This window comes from Agelaius tricolor, unplaced genomic scaffold, assembly GCF_023055355.1.
Source record: "Agelaius tricolor isolate 1412-34295 unplaced genomic scaffold, bAgeTri1.0.p SCAF_6, whole genome shotgun sequence".
Lineage (NCBI taxonomy): Eukaryota > Metazoa > Chordata > Aves > Passeriformes > Icteridae > Agelaius > Agelaius tricolor.
The window spans coordinates 44,120,838-44,136,593 of NW_027269266.1; the positions used below are offsets into that span (position 1 = coordinate 44,120,838).

The 15,756-nt window shown below is 35.8% G+C and overlaps 1 protein-coding gene across 1 annotated transcript in view; it reads left to right on the plus strand.

Annotated features, from left to right (window-relative positions):
- The window catches only part of LARS2 (leucyl-tRNA synthetase 2, mitochondrial), an 82,759-nt gene that overhangs the window by 3,707 nt on the left and 63,296 nt on the right, over positions 1 to 15,756 (plus strand). Inside the window, exons 3-5 of the mRNA XM_071429621.1 lie at positions 1,351 to 1,479; positions 10,907 to 10,998; positions 12,831 to 12,891. Of these exons, the coding sequence (XP_071285722.1) occupies positions 1,351 to 1,479; positions 10,907 to 10,998; positions 12,831 to 12,891 (282 nt within the window). The remainder of the gene's footprint in view (positions 1 to 1,350; positions 1,480 to 10,906; positions 10,999 to 12,830; positions 12,892 to 15,756) is intronic.

Here is a 15,756-nt window from a genome sequence, read left to right on the forward strand (position 1 = left end):
TAAGAGACTTGAAGAAAAAAAAAGTTTTCCCATGCAATAAAAGATCTTGAAAACAGCTGTATCGCAGTCTTTGACTTTTTGCCTTCACAATTATTCTGTCACAATAGATAAAAAACACTTCTCTGGTTCTTGATGTTTTTATGTTCATCTCCCTTAAAATTTGCCTTTTCTCTGACCAAAAAAAAAATAATTCTATGAAAATGTTGAAGAGAGAAAAGAGCTTGCTTTTTCTGGGGAAGAAAACTGAGATGAAGTGGTGTGCATGTATACCTGCAGCAGGGAAAGCATTCATTTAGACTTGTGCCTTTTATATACATATGTACATAGGACTCATATGTAGCATACGTATGCTAAGTTCTAAATTGTATTTTTAATGATATTTTTGTTTTATCCTTACAGTTGAAGTAGATTTAATGACATATTAAGTGGCAAATAGTGTGTAGTGCTCAGATTATTTCTGATTTTGCTGTGATTGAACAAAAGTGATAAAGAAATATTATTTGACAAATACTAATAGAGTTTTATTCAGAACAGTAAAAGCTGAAAGCTGCCTGTAATTTTTTTATTATTAACAAGAAAAATAATATAAGAATTTAACAAGTATCAGTGGCACTTGATACTATCAATGTATCAGTAATGAATTCAGTGGTAATCAAGATGTATTAGGAATAATTGATGTGCAAGAGGATTTGTGATTTCTTTGTAACTTTTGTCATTTTAATTAAACCTAAGTAAATGAAGTATTTAGTTTCTTTTCATTATGCAAAATCTTGCTTGTAAGATGTGTTTGGATTTGAGGATACATAGTGAAACTGAACAGTTTCCCTTTAGCAGATGTTCATGCAATTGCAAATGATGCAGTCACTCTGGGAGTTACTGCAGTTCAGATGACAAAAAGCAACTGGCCAGGAGTGAGCTCTGTGTTTGTTGTAGATACAAAATAAAACATTAATTATTTAAACTTTTATAAGAGTAATTTAATCTGCTATGTTTTCCTGTTTTTGTTGGGACAGACAACACATAGATAATCAGTTGCAGATGCTACAGTTAAGCTCCAGTTCTGTCAATATAGCTTTTTTTGAGTAAAAGTGAATTAATTTTCATAACATTTAAGTGCCATAGAAATATCAGTATAAATTGATGAGATGGCAGCAAAGTCTGGTAAAACACCTCCATTTACAGCCCCAGAGAATCTGATCCAATGAACTTTGTCAGTGCTCACTTGGATCAGTTCCAGCAGAACCATGTTTCTCTTTATGATGTTGTGCAGTAGTTTATAATGTGCACGTGTATTTGTTCAAGTGAAATGCTAACTCATGTAGTTACTAGTTTCTACAAATTTCTTTCTAGAAATCAAGACCAAAATTTTATGTGCTTTCTATGTTCCCATATCCTTCTGGGAAGCTTCACATGGGCCATGTTCGTGTCTACACCATCAGTGATGCAGTAGCTCGGTTCCAGAAAATGAGAGGGATGCAGGTAAGAATAGATCAGTGGTAGGACTGGGTTGGGGTTTTTTATATTTTAATATCACAACTGATCAGGAAATTAGTATTTTCCAAAATCCATGAAAGTGGAGTATCTGCTACAGGAGTGTAGATAATGACCCGTGAAGCTTTGAATATTGAAATTTGAGTTTTATTAAAGCCAGTGGTGTTCAGAGCTCACTCTCGGTAAGAGTGGTTGGAAGCTACCTCAGATATAAGAGCTGGTGCTGTTTGAGGTGTCTGAATCTACTGATGCTGATGTGTGGCAGTGTCACTGAGACCTCTGGGCCACACAGTTTCTGTGAGAGGAGGCTGACAACCCCCCTGCCAGCTGGGTTGGGACCAGGGGGGAGGAAAAGATGTACCTGGCAAGAGAAAATAGATACCACCAAAATCAATTGCTTTCACCTCTTCTGCTCCTGAGAAACAGTCCATGTCACTTGTCAGATGCAGAGGGACAGCCTCTGTGCCTGCTGGGAGAGAAACCTCTGGTTTTTTTTTGTGACTGCAGCAAGTCGGATGAACAGGATCATGCCACATGTTACATCATGTGTGTGTAGCTGAAAGTTTCTGTCCGGTAGCATCTGACCCCTTGGCTTGCCCATTTCAGCCTTGCTCATGTATATGAAATGTCTTCTGAAGTTGCAGGCCTATGAGATAGGCTAAGTCTAACTTTCTTGCTACATCTGCAAGGAGAAATCCCATTTTCCCTTCCACATTTCTCTGTTTCCCCCACGCGTGCCATAATTTCTCCTCACTCCCTTCTGTCTCTCCATTAGGTTGAAGGGGTAGCTGAGAGCCTTGTCCCTGCAATCTGCAGTGGGATCTTGGCTGGCATTCTGCAGTAAAGGCTGGCAAGGTAAAATTTGAAGTATGTAAGGAAGGTGTAGGAGAACTGTGGCCTGAGTGACAGCCATATTACAGAGGAAAGACATTTGGTAGAGGGAAAATGTGAAGGAGCTGGGAAAACAGTAGGAAGGAGGAATATGGAAAGAGAAGGGAACAAAAAGAGAGAAATAGTATAGGCAAGGATCTAGGATGACAGGAATGAGTGTCTCTATTGTACAAGAGGGAAGGAGCAGCTCAAGAATATAAGTATCTACCTCAAAAGAGTACAAAGAAGATGAAATTGAGAAAGAAATGTTAGTTGCTGGTTGTGGTACTAAGTGCAATTTCCTTGCTACAAGTGCTGAAGAAGTGTAGCATTTCCTGGATTTATCACCATCCCTGAGACTCTGATAGGTATTGTCACTGCATTATTCAGTGTGCTGCCTTTCCACATACTATGTGTTTTTTGCCAGTGATGAACATACCATGCACTGAACACTTGCTGCTGCTTTACAGATATGCATTCTTAGGCTTTCAAAATTGCAGGAAAAAGAAATAAATGCCTTAGACTTTAAATGAGAAGAAACCCCAATGTCTGTTATAACACCTACCTTTTCTGGCTCCTCTGAATGACCAGAACTTGGATCTCACTAAAAAAATTGAGTTCACCGGGCATTTGAAGGGATGCTTGATTTTTGCTTGATGTTAAGACTGTTCATGAAATGTCATTTCAGGATGTAGCCATCTCTTATCAATAGCAGGAAAGGTATCCAGTAAATTGCTGTTCAGAAAGATGAAAACTTGCTCTTTCTTGTACTTGTGAAAATAAAGTGAAAATAATTATCTACATCCAGTACCATGCTCTAGTTGTAAATTTTTTAATACAAGGTAAGTAAGCATCTTTAATGGAAACATTTGGAGAAAAGTAAAAAGATAATATAATTCCAATGAAATGCAAGAGCCACCATGCAAACAAGTTTTTATTTCTACATTTGCCTAAATTTTTTCTGGAAAATTTTTTCCAGACTTTTCAAGTTTTTGCATCTTGCATTTCAGCATATTTTTATATTTCATGTAAAAATTACTTTGAAGAAGTGCCTTTAGAACATGCTGGATTTCTAAAAATACTTATATCTTCTGTTATGTTAACCAGTTTGAACATCTATTTTTGACTAAAGGTGGGCAGCCAAAGAATTTAACTTTCATTTACGATTAAGAGACATTAAAAATCTCTCAGATGATTTTCTGGGTATGTCAGATTAGTAGACATTGTGTTATTGATGTGCATTAACTTGCTGGAACTTACATTTACCTTAAAGAACTTTTCCTTTATTACCCATCCTAATTTCTCCATCACTTAGAATTAGAGTCTGTATAATTGATTTTTTCTTTGCAATTAATTTATCAGCCTCTAAAACTTCTCTCTGCCTTTTTCATGGTTGTACAATCTGTCAAAGGTTATTATGATGTTTAAGATACTGTGATGACTGTAGGCTAAGACGTGGTTATATCATAGAACTTTATATATTCCCTAGAAAAATTAATTTGTCCCTGTGTTCAAGGATATGCTGGAGTTCTTCAGTATATATAAAGAAAGCATGCTTTAGAAACAGAACTGTTAGTATGCATAATTTTGAAGTTATTCCACTGATCTTCTATTTCTTTCTCAAAATTCTGCTGTAATATTCTATGTTTGAAAGCCTAGGGACTGCTAATTTTTCTCTAATCAAAAATCTGAGAAGTGAATCAATTTCAGGCATTCAATGCAAGGTTAGGGTAAGATTTTTGAGCAGCAATGTTGTTTAAACCTTGCATCCATCATTTTCAAATTAAAAGAAAAGTGTAAGGCAGTGAGAAATGATGGGCTGTTACAATGAAAGTTACAGACAAAACCATTCAGATTTACAGTTCCCAGGGAAAGCTTCAGACTACAATGTATATTTGTTATTTAATAAACAGTGAGGGGGAACGTCTATCATGTGTATGTAGTTGACAAGAATATATGATTGAGTAAGAGATTAATTTATATTGAACAAGGTGGAGATATTTTTCATAAAGAATGCCTTAATGAGAAAACAATAAATTAGTTACATATTGATTTAATCTGGGCAGGCAAGAATTGGCCTATACTTTGTAATATTTTAGTGAGGATAGGCTAGAATACATTTACAAAGGGATTATTTAGAATGCAGTTGTGTAATTTCTTCATACTGGAAGTATTTTGAAATTTTAACTGGGAAAGTTTTTAATCATTTGGATTCTGTTGTGGTTTTGGTTTTTCTAAAATGTAACATTAGTATTCAATTTTTTTCAGCTCCATAAGGTCTGATTTTGTTTCAGTTAAAATATTCTAGAGAGGTAATGCGCATTGACCTCTACAGATATTTCCCAGAAACCTGTACTGCACCAGCACTTTAAGTGTGAAAATAAATATCTGTTGCTCTTTTCCCCACCTTTATTCTGAAAGAAATACTGCTTCAATATAAAACTGTAGATGAAAGCACTGTAAAGCATTGTCTTGTTCCAGCAGTCGCTCCTCAAGGACCTGTAGGCAGTGCATGGGAAGCAAGCTGTCATGCACTTGGATTGGGTTGCTGGATAAATGATTTGTAGAGTACATGTGTTAGAAGATAACTTGTTTACATTTTGATTACTGAAGATGAAATTTGAAGTCTCTGCCTGGGAAATGTAAGCCATATAGATTGCTTAGCATGACTGCACTGAGCTGGTTTTTCCAGAGTGTGTTAAGGGTGACATGTTTCTTGAAGTGCAATTAAAACAGTTTTTATATATGGACATTTCTACATCTTATTAAAACTGTGTTTACTATAAAATGCTATGGAAAAGTAATGTATATATTTTAAATTACAAATTTATAGTTGTTAATAAATCAGTCCAGAACTATTATGCGTAGTTTCTGGTTGTGTTTACTCTGTGAATTTACATGCATGTTGTGAATGCAAATGTAGGAGTTTTGTAAGAAGTGATTTCTTATTCATTATTTGAGATTGCTGTGTAGAAATGATAGAGATATTCATGGTGATTTTTACTATGGCATATTTCCAGTGTGCTATTGCTCTGGGAAAAAGTATTTACCATTACTTTATCATGCTATCATTAGCATGTCTTTGATAAATTCCAAGTGGATAATTTGTGCCTCTCAGAGGACTGAGAATAACTCCCTTAGTGATCAGTAAACAGAGTGATTCAGTTCAATAGTTCTTGTGATATCTTCGTAATGAAACTGGTACCAAAGCCAGGCAGTCACATGTGAGAGTTGTGCAGAACTGAGAATAGTCCTTTCTGTAATCAAATCAGCGTGAAATTCCTGCATGCTAGAATCACACTATACTAATTATTTCTTAATTTATACTTAAACTGGGATGGATGGGATTAAAATATAGTCAGTGATATTTCTGCAATACCCCTAAATGACTTGAAGAGCGTTTTCTTTTTATCCATAACATATCTTCTTTTTAATTGGATGTATTTTCATTAATTATTTTCCCTTTCAGCAGTGAATCTTAATACTCTTGAAATTGCAAAAATGAATGGTATTGCAGCCAGACAGACAAGTTTAATTAAAACTCTATAATTAATCATCAGTAGGATGAATTATTTTGATACAGATCCGTTTTCTGATCATCACTAGCTGCTCTTCTCCACTTTTTTTTTGTGTGAGGCTTTTGTGTCCTTTTGTCAGGTTATTTCATGTCGTATAAATCAAGTAGCAAATATTACAAGTATTGTGTGTGAATTGAATCTTATTTAATTTCAGTTCTCCCACAACCTGTACTGAAGGTGTTAATGAGCTCACTGTTTCATTTTGAAAGAAAAAGAGAAAATGAGATATAATTTTAAATATAATTATGTTAGACAAGACTGTGTGAGATTAAGGAGGCAAAAGATAACTTTGTTCTCAAAATGTGTGCGGTACTCTGTGGATGTTGAGTAATTTCTCATATCTTATATTCTATGAGAATAAAAATGAATGGGCATTTTATGTTTTGATAGATATCTGTATGGCTTGATTATTAGAGAGTACCTTCTCTAATATGCAGGACTGTGTTGCAGAGAAGCATCGAAATAGTCCTTTTTAGAATGTACACACTGGTCAAATATTCCTTATTTTTATCTTTTTCCAGGTGTGCCTTATCTGCTTGGGGGAGTTGTCTGTTTGTTTGTTTGTTTGATGGTAATTTTTGCCCGTTGTGCAATGATGTCTGTAACCTGTAATGGTTAAAAGGGAATCTAGGCTTCACACAAGGGGAGGTCTTATATTTAAAGTGTGCTGTAATACACCAGTTTACACCAGATTTTCAACAAGTTCAGCCCACTGTGGGCAGCCAATGGAAGGAGCAGCCATCCTTTCCATTGCCCTCTCCAACTGCAAGTCCTCGCTGTCTCATGTGTCTGTGATTGCGCAATTGCAAGATCCATGATGGAGCCAGGGGTGTTTTCTGACAGCTGGAACTTGCAATCATGGATTGCCTGTTTTGCCCCCCTTTTTTGGTTAGTTCTTGTCAAGCATGTCATGGGGCTGCAAGCAGAGATAGGAGCGTAGACTTTGCTGTATCAATTCAAACCACTAATTTGTCAGCAAGCCTCCTAATTTTCATTTCTGGTCGTCTTCTTTTATTACACATTCTCTGAATTAAATATATTTATTTGCAGGCCTTTCTGACACTGAGTCTGCCATCTTTCTTAAAATTTAGAGTGCATTGATCTGAGTGTAAGAACAGTATGTCAGCTCCCTGGTCATAGTTCTGAGACATACTGAGTACATCAGGAGAGCAAACATGTTCTTTGTGTCCTTACAAAGACCGAGGAAAATTCACTGAATCACCAGCCCTGGTTATGCTGATGGAGGCTTAGAGCTGAGTGTTATGAGATCATTGTCAGCTCTGTGTTATACTGTACACTGATCTCACCTACTGATGTCAGTGTGATGAGCTGATTGTTGCAGCAGTGAACAGATGAGAATGCTCTGAGAGGAAGAGCTGAGATCTCAGCATTGAATCAAGGGAGTTTCTGTGCCTTCCTCCCTTTGGTCCCACAGTAACATGAAGAGCTCTAGCCATCGCTCACAACAGATGTTTAACCATGCTGGGGAATGATTCTTAAAAATGCTTCAAGCCAGAGTCTTTGGGATCTAAAATGTTTCAAGATGCAACTGTTTTTATTTTTAATAATTTGTTCCTAAAAGGACTATTCAGTGTCATAGTTACTGAGCACTTTGTTCCCATGCACTGTTCAATCACTTCTTGTAACGTTTTATACTCCTGTGCAAACCATGTTAAGTGGTAGAAAATGCCAGTGTTTCATAGTTGATCCTGCATGGTCATGTGAGCTTCTGAGGATGTGAAGTTATGCCATGTGTGTTGAAGACTAACCTGGGAGTTTTCAGCACGAAGAGTTCACCTGTCCACTTCATTGTGAGGATGAACACACAGTTGCCTTTGGTGATGGCACTGCCTTCTGCCATTGTAAAATGGCTGAAACTACAGCCTGCCTTATTTTACCTGGTGTAGGCACCCTTAGACTTATGCAGCCTCCTGTTTAACAAAATACAGTCATTTGTTTTTCTTTCTCCTTGAGGCTTAGAGAAGTGATATTTGGAAGAATGGTCCCTGCAGTGAGCAGAATGGATCCCTCAGTTGCATAAGGTTTAGAGGTTCCTGTTGAAAGCAATCAAGTCAGCATTCAAGAAAGTGGATGACTTGTTTTTCTTCTACTCATCTGTGCTGCTAGAGAGAGCAGCCATGTTTTCTGCTAGTTAGACCAGTGACCAACCCATCAAAGAGCTACAAGAAATAACCCTTTGGTTTTCAAAACTGCTTTCTATTTTTTTCTTCATATTTTTAATTTGTTTTGAACAGTCGAACTGTTCCTTTTTCCTTTGTGCCAACTTTTGACGTGTTAGTTGCATATTTTCTTCTCGTCTTCCATTTCTTTTCAGATTTTTATGTTGAATAACTAGAGTTAAGATGTAATGTCAAATGCTGGGTGGAGACTGTGGCGTTTTTGCTGCAGATTACAGCCAGAAGGCGCTGACCTGTTGTTTAGACAAATGCATTTCACAAATCTCTCAAATCCATTCATGGTAGAGAAGTAAAAGGACAATAAACTTGAAATCATTTTCTAAACCCCTGTGCATGTTACATTCATCTCTATAGCAACTACATAAATAGATCTATCCTGAAGGCTAATTTGAGGATATTTTTAATGTCTCTTTAAATTCAATTTGCTGATTGAAACTTGAATTAGCATACTTCTTCAGACCTTTAGCTTGAGGAATGCTATTGGTCGTTAAATTGAACTTTTGAATGTGAAGAATGAATATGGTATTTATTGATAAATGCTAGAATTTGGAAGATCTGTGAGCACAGGTTGCTCCTTCCAGCACTGATGGTACAGGTACACTGATGGTACACTGATGGTACAGTTCATGTGCAGACATTTTAACTCCTCCATCAGTTACACTGATGGTACAGGGTTAAAATGTCTGCACATGAACTGTCTGGAGCACCCATCAGCCCTTTTGGGGAGTCTGTAGCTGGTAGTGAAGTTGTTTTTCCCACATCTTTTTGCTCAGGGCTATGAGAAATGAGATTGTGTCTTGCGTTTGGCTGCCTGTCTGTATCCAGGAGATCATCAGAAGCCAAATTTTACAAAAATTAACCAAGAGATTCTTTCTAATCTCACTTAATGTGCATCAACTTGTATTTGTAAGAATGTAAAGGCAGGACATTAGTCGAGGGCATTTAAATAGAGAAAACATGTGTTATACATGGAAAAAAAAAATCTGTTTTTTTCCATCACATCTGTCCAGAGGTTGGTTGTCAGCAATACTAGCGATCAAAAAGAACTGAGCTGCATAAATTAATATTTTAAGATGTCCATAAAAATTATGTTGGTATTTATAGCTTATGTAAAGCATAACTCTCTTATTTTTTTTTTCTTTCATACCAATAGTTTTGATTGGTGCGTGGATGGGAGGGGAGGGGCTGGGCAGAGGTGTGCTTCAGTGGGGTGTTAAGGAGTGGCTTAGGCTCCAGCTGACATTTTCCATGTAAACTCCCCCCTCTATATGTATGGAAATAGGCAGTTAAGACTCATAATTTCTGATACCATGGTGTGATTGTCTGATAGTTAGGGAGAGTTTGTGACACAGAATAGCATTCCAATTTCTGTTAGATTTAGACACCAAAAATGTGCTGTGAATGGGCCCTTATTGGGCTGGCTTGGATCACAGATGATCACAGGTTAATACCTTTGGTTTTGTTGTTGCACCAGTAGAGTAATGATAGACAGCAGGTTTAGTTTTAGATCAGTACTGAAAATGAGAATGCTGAAGAGTCACATCTATTAAATCCTGTTGCTTTTACACTGTGTTGGTGCCTAGGGCATCTTTATAAACACGTCTATAAAATATTTGTTATGAAATATTACATTAAGTCAGAAGATTGGAAAGCGGTGGCAAAGAGGAATAAAAATAATTCAAAGCAGTGACAAAAGTAGCTCTTATGCTTCTAAAATGAGGTGATTTTTCACATGGAGATGTATTATGAGATTAGTATGGCTGGGATTGCTCTTTTATGGCTTGTTTGCTTACATGCCACTAAGAAACATGTTCTTTATATAAATAGATATTTTAAGGGGTAAAAATTTTGATTTCTTACAACTTGTAAAATGTTGGTCATGTTTTGCTATTGTTAAACTTGTGTAATTTTAATAATGATTATTGAATTTATAGCACATTTGTAGGTTAAGAAATGGAATTGGCTTTATCAGGTATTCAATATATATGTGTTTAATGACAGCATCTTAAGTACTGGCCTTTCTTTTGTTGGTTATTAAAGAGGTTTTTTGAATACTTACCATATTGCTAGATTATTTTCCTAAATAACATGCATGTTAACAGGAAGAATACATCTCTATTTCAACAGAAATTATCTATTATATTTTGTAGTAAACTTTTTTCCCACCTTTATTTATTTGTGGTCATGAAATAATAATTTGTCGGTCTGTAGTCTATATTTGTAAGAGATATTTCAGTAAAATTTGACTAAAACTGTTTTTCCTCATTTTCTTAATTTTATCTGGTGAATTTCAAGTTATCATAGGGTATTTTTCTTTTATTTTGTTTTTCAACACAAAATAAAAAAATAGAAGACTACACATCAGTCACAGTTATAAAACTATTGTTTCAACTATTTTTACTTACGTCTTCTATTTTAGAGTGAATATTTTATTCTGTCCAGTGGCAGCATCAACTGCTGACTTTTACCACCACACAAACTTACAAAGAGTTGTTTTTTGTCATTGTGAACCTGATATTGAAATAGTCATGAGAGTTTATTGCATAATACTTTGAATTCCCTCTAACATCTCATTGTAGGTAACAAGTACACTTCATAGTCATCTTTTAAAGCAAAGCTGGCCATAGTTGGCAGGTTTGGAAGAAGTTCAGCTCAGACAAAGCAAATGTTGGAATGCCAACACCATTCATTATTCAGAGGCCTCTCAGTGTGCTGCTGATGCCATTCCAGAAAGTTGCATAACATTGTGGTTTTTCTTTTTGCTAACAGGTGATAAATCCAATGGGATGGGATGCGTTTGGTTTACCAGCAGAAAATGCTGCAGTTGAACATGGCCTTCACCCTGCAAACTGGACACAAAGGTGAAATGAATTGAAATATGGCATTTTCACTGTGAATACCTGTACTGTGGCCCCCATGAATCAATAAAGCAGAGCAAAACTAGCATAGAAGAAAGATGGTACAGGAAAGAACAGGGTCATCTGAGACCAAGGTTTTTTGACAGCATTTTATGGGACTGTGCAGATGATTCTGCTTTGAAAGATAAATATATTGGGATGATTTTCAAGGTTTTAATCTCAATGACTTTTAAATTGTAAAATGCTAGATTATCAAAAGAGAAGCATTTCCCAAACACCCAAACCAGCAGGTATAAATAAATCAAAATTTCATCATGGTGAGGTAAACCTTAGTACAGAGAACACAAGGGAGAATTACGAGTTACGTGGTTAGATTTACTAGCAGATTTTTGTACCATGTGAGAGAGGAAGGAGATAGTTGGGGTTTTTTGAGACTGGATCTTGGAAAGTGCTAAGCAGCCATTATTGCTGCTGATTTCTGTGAACATTTTTGGTTTAGACCACAGAATTGGGTCTTATGTTCTCCTAATATTCTTTAAAATGAGTAAAATGTTATATAAGTAAACAGTTTCTGAAAATTATTTTGAAACCAATCTCCCTAAGTGAAGTTGTTTGTTGTACTCTGGATGCAGAAATCTATCTGTGGTATCTTTATAGTAGGCCTTGATCCATTTCCTTCTTTGATAATGCTGTTTCTTTGGGTTTTGTTCATGCTTCTGGTCCCATCTTAAGATTCTCGATACTTTTCCCACAAAGATATTATAATATTAAATACTTGCAATACTCAATTATTCAGCAATGCAAGTTTTTTCTGGATCAGAATTAAATGCTTTGTTTCATGACTGTCAACTCAGCCACTCTGGGAGGATAGATATTACTTTATCTGACATAATGTCTTTCAGTAGAAAGGTCAAAGTCCCTAAGAAATTTTAATCCATTTTACAGTATTTGAATGAATTCTCACCAGGTCACTAATTAATATTGTGCAATTGTGGGTATTTTAGTAAAGCATATTTAGTACATTTTCAAACTAAAGCTTCACTGTATATCCTGATGTATCTTACTTTACATTTGTAATTCAATCTGTTCAGAGCAGCATCTAACCTAACAGTGTGTGAGTTGATTAATGTTTATCTATGGTGATGCTGTCACCAGAATTTTTGTAGTTCTTTGTCACCTCCCAGGATACAAGCTCTCACCACCTCCTTTGCACTGGCTCAGCTGGTTTTGTGAGCCATAGTTTTGGTTTGATCAGCCTGTTGATCAGAGAGAAGAAATAAATCTGGTGGGGGTTTTTTTTGGAGAATTTTTGTAGGACATATCTTCAGCTGAATGGGTAGGCTGATTCAGGTTATTCTACAGCCACACAATCACCAGAGCCACAGCAAAATACAGCCAGGGTAGTGTTGCCAAAATAGAGCAGGATTAAGCTCAAAGTGGAAGTGTCCCCTATTGCATTGAGATTTAAGAGGGCCCTTTGACTCAACTGCAGTAAAGATAATTAAAAATAGTAAGAAGTGGTGCTTGAGTAATGCTTCCTTCAGACTACACTGCCATATTTACTTTTAAGTTGTATTCAAATCTAGAGAACAAAAAATGTATTGCCTCATATACATAGCCATGGGAATTGGACCAGAATGTATTGGGGGCTTTTTAAAATTATTATTTGAGTATTCTGACAATGCTGAGTTTTACTGCTAGTGAGATCATAGTGTTTAGAGGTTAACTAGTGCTTTGGATTTCTCAGAACTCTATAAGCGCTGGATTTTTTATATGATCACATGTTAGAAATATCTTAAGCTAATAATTTTTCATTTATTATCATTATTTTGCAGTAACATTCAACACATGAGGAAACAGTTTGATGCACTAGGTCTGTCTTTTACATGGGAAAGGGTAAGATTTTCTTTTTAAAATGGATACTGCTTTATTTTATTGTATGATGGAGCATTGAGACCCATGAAATCTCACCATTTTATTTATGACAATACAGCTGTCTTTGACAGTAACCAGTTTAAGTTGTTAAACTGTAAAATTGAGCTTTTTATCAGATTTTGCTAACTTTTGACATGCTGATATCATCTGATAGTATCAATGCATAGGAGAATCTTTAAAGTCATTTTGATTTTGTATTTGTTTTTTATCTCTTTGAAGTATCAACTTTCTGTGTTAGAAATAAGGTAATAAAGAGATATTTATGAAACAGCAATGCCTTTGTGCTAAGGTATGTGTTTTTTAAGGAGTGCTGTTTTCAATGGATATGTCTAATGTTTAAAGATAGTAAATTGGAGTGGTGGCTCGGTTATGTTATTCCAAATTTCAAAGTATAAGCCTGCATTTTCATAGATGTTCATATCAGGATCATTTTGGAAACCAAAAATTTTATTTAAAACACTAATGCTTGAGAATCAGGTGTTCACCTTAAAAAACTTATCAAACACGATCAGACATAAGCTAATGTCGTTTTCCAGATAAAAAAGAAATTAGCGTTTGAAGCGATTGTGAGGTTATTGCATTTACCAGTGAATCAGTCACACTGCCTTTATATTCTCAGCAGTAGCTGCTGCTTATCACCTTAATGTGATTTTGAATAGAGCGATGGAGATGCTAATCTTGGATTTTTATAGCAGTATTGTAGATCTGAAAAGGAAAAGCATTAGTTTTCTGACAGTCTGAGAGATGCCATCTGTTTTCTTTAATCATGAAGGTGAGGTTGTTTATTTGTATGTCTTGCATCTAAAAAACCATTTTGTCATGTCTCATATATGGAAGGATTTTCCAGTATAAGCCTTTTGAATAAGATTTAAATTTTCTTGGTAGCCAAAAAAGTTGCTCTAAAAATAAAAGATTTGTTGTAGAAGCTTCACTTCTACATTCTTGACATCTAATGTTTAAAGCTGTTAGTATCTCAGAGGTTGTCTGTATGTGTGGTGCAGCAGGATTGAAAGCAGTGGAATCCTGTGTGTAGGCTGTGTTATGGAGTATACACGTGCACACACACACACACACACACACACACACGAGTTCAGTGATGCAGGTTGCATTTCAAGAAAATTGAGAAAATTAATGTCTCATGTATAAGCTTCTCTTTGGCCCTTCTGTCCTGAAAAACAAATGGAAAACTGGCTGTATTGAAAACCATGGCAAGAAGTATAAGTGTCCAGGGAAAAATCATTTGTCATCTCTGTGCCTATTCTTGAAGAGTTACCTTCACTTTACTAGTAAACTGTGTTTCAGGTAATGAACTTTCAGGAGTCTCTCAATACTTGTGGAAAAGGCTTTGATACCCTATTACTAATTCCATTTGAACTGCTGTGTAGTTGAAATGCTTTAGAATGCTCTAGGGACACATAGTTGGTGCTTTTGAAAAGTAAGATTTTAAAACAGCTGGAAAATGTTCCTTGAAAGACAGCACATGTCATAGTTTTCACTCCTTAGCTTATGAGTTAAGTTTGTTTTACTTGGAAAGCCTGCCAGACTAATTGGAGTAAGAGTAACCTGAATTGTAGCCATAGAAAAAGGTATGTTTATTAATTGCAAAAAATTAATGGTGCCCAAAATATTACGTGACCTCCAAATGCACGGATATTTGAGCTGGCCATGAAAGAAGCACCTGTGGAAATGGAAGGGCTAAGCTGTAGCAGGGTGTTTTACAGGCTGATAAAGCCTGCTGCTCTGCAGGGCTCATTAGGCTGGGCAGAGCATCTTACTGCCTCAGCTGTACTGCTCCTGGGCTAACTCAAGCATCTTTGCACAGAAAAGCACTGTGCTGTGCAAGTGCTTATCTTAAAATTGAGCTATTTGAGGTAAGGAGTATTTTTTTATAGTATTCTATACTTGTATGGCTCTAAATCAGTGGCTCACAAAATACTGTGACACTGCAAAAAACCCACTAGTATTAGTGACTCCTATAAACAATCCAAGAAAAACAGATTTTATATGGGTTGGTCTCATTAACCAAGACTATTACACAAAGCAGGGGCCTGTTTTAAATTTAATTTCCTTGATGTTGCTTAAATCTGCCCCTTTATTATGCTACTGCATAGTACTTACCAAATAATGCTGGAGGGAACCCATTCCCCTAACTTAGATCCAGATTTTGATGTGTGGTGAATTGCTTTTTTAAAATGTGAATTTATGTTAACTGTCTCTGTCCTCTGTGGCCAGCTTAGAGTATATGCTTAGATGATGGGAAGGAAACTTACATAAACTTTACCTTTTACATATGGTATGGGAATAGAGAAGTGGAAAAAAGAAAAAAAAATCCATTTTGAGAACCTAGTGCATATAGCTGTCCTAAAGAGTCTTCCTGCTTATAGTCACGTCTGCTTGTCAAGAAATTTGTGTCCAGGAATACAAAGACTGTATTCATACTCATTGCTTGATAAAATGAGTATGAACAAATCCCTGTGCACCCGCAATACTAGAAATTTTCTTTTATTTTTCAATGATTTTTTTCATTGTTCTCTCTGTATTACAAACCAAAATGTGCAGGTATTTCTGTTTCGTAGCTGTCAGTGAATTTACTTATCTAGTATGATATCATAAATAAGACATTTATTAAAAGCTAGGTTAATTAGATTAGATTATTTCAGTCAGGTTACAATGACACTTTAAAATTGCTCTCCTAAACAGAAAATCTAAGCAAATGAAAAATGAAATGAAATTAATAAAATAACTCTGGAAGTACTTTACCTTAGAGTAGTTTTGAATACAAATGATTATCTGATTTTTTTACCTGAGACATGGAGGTATTTTAAG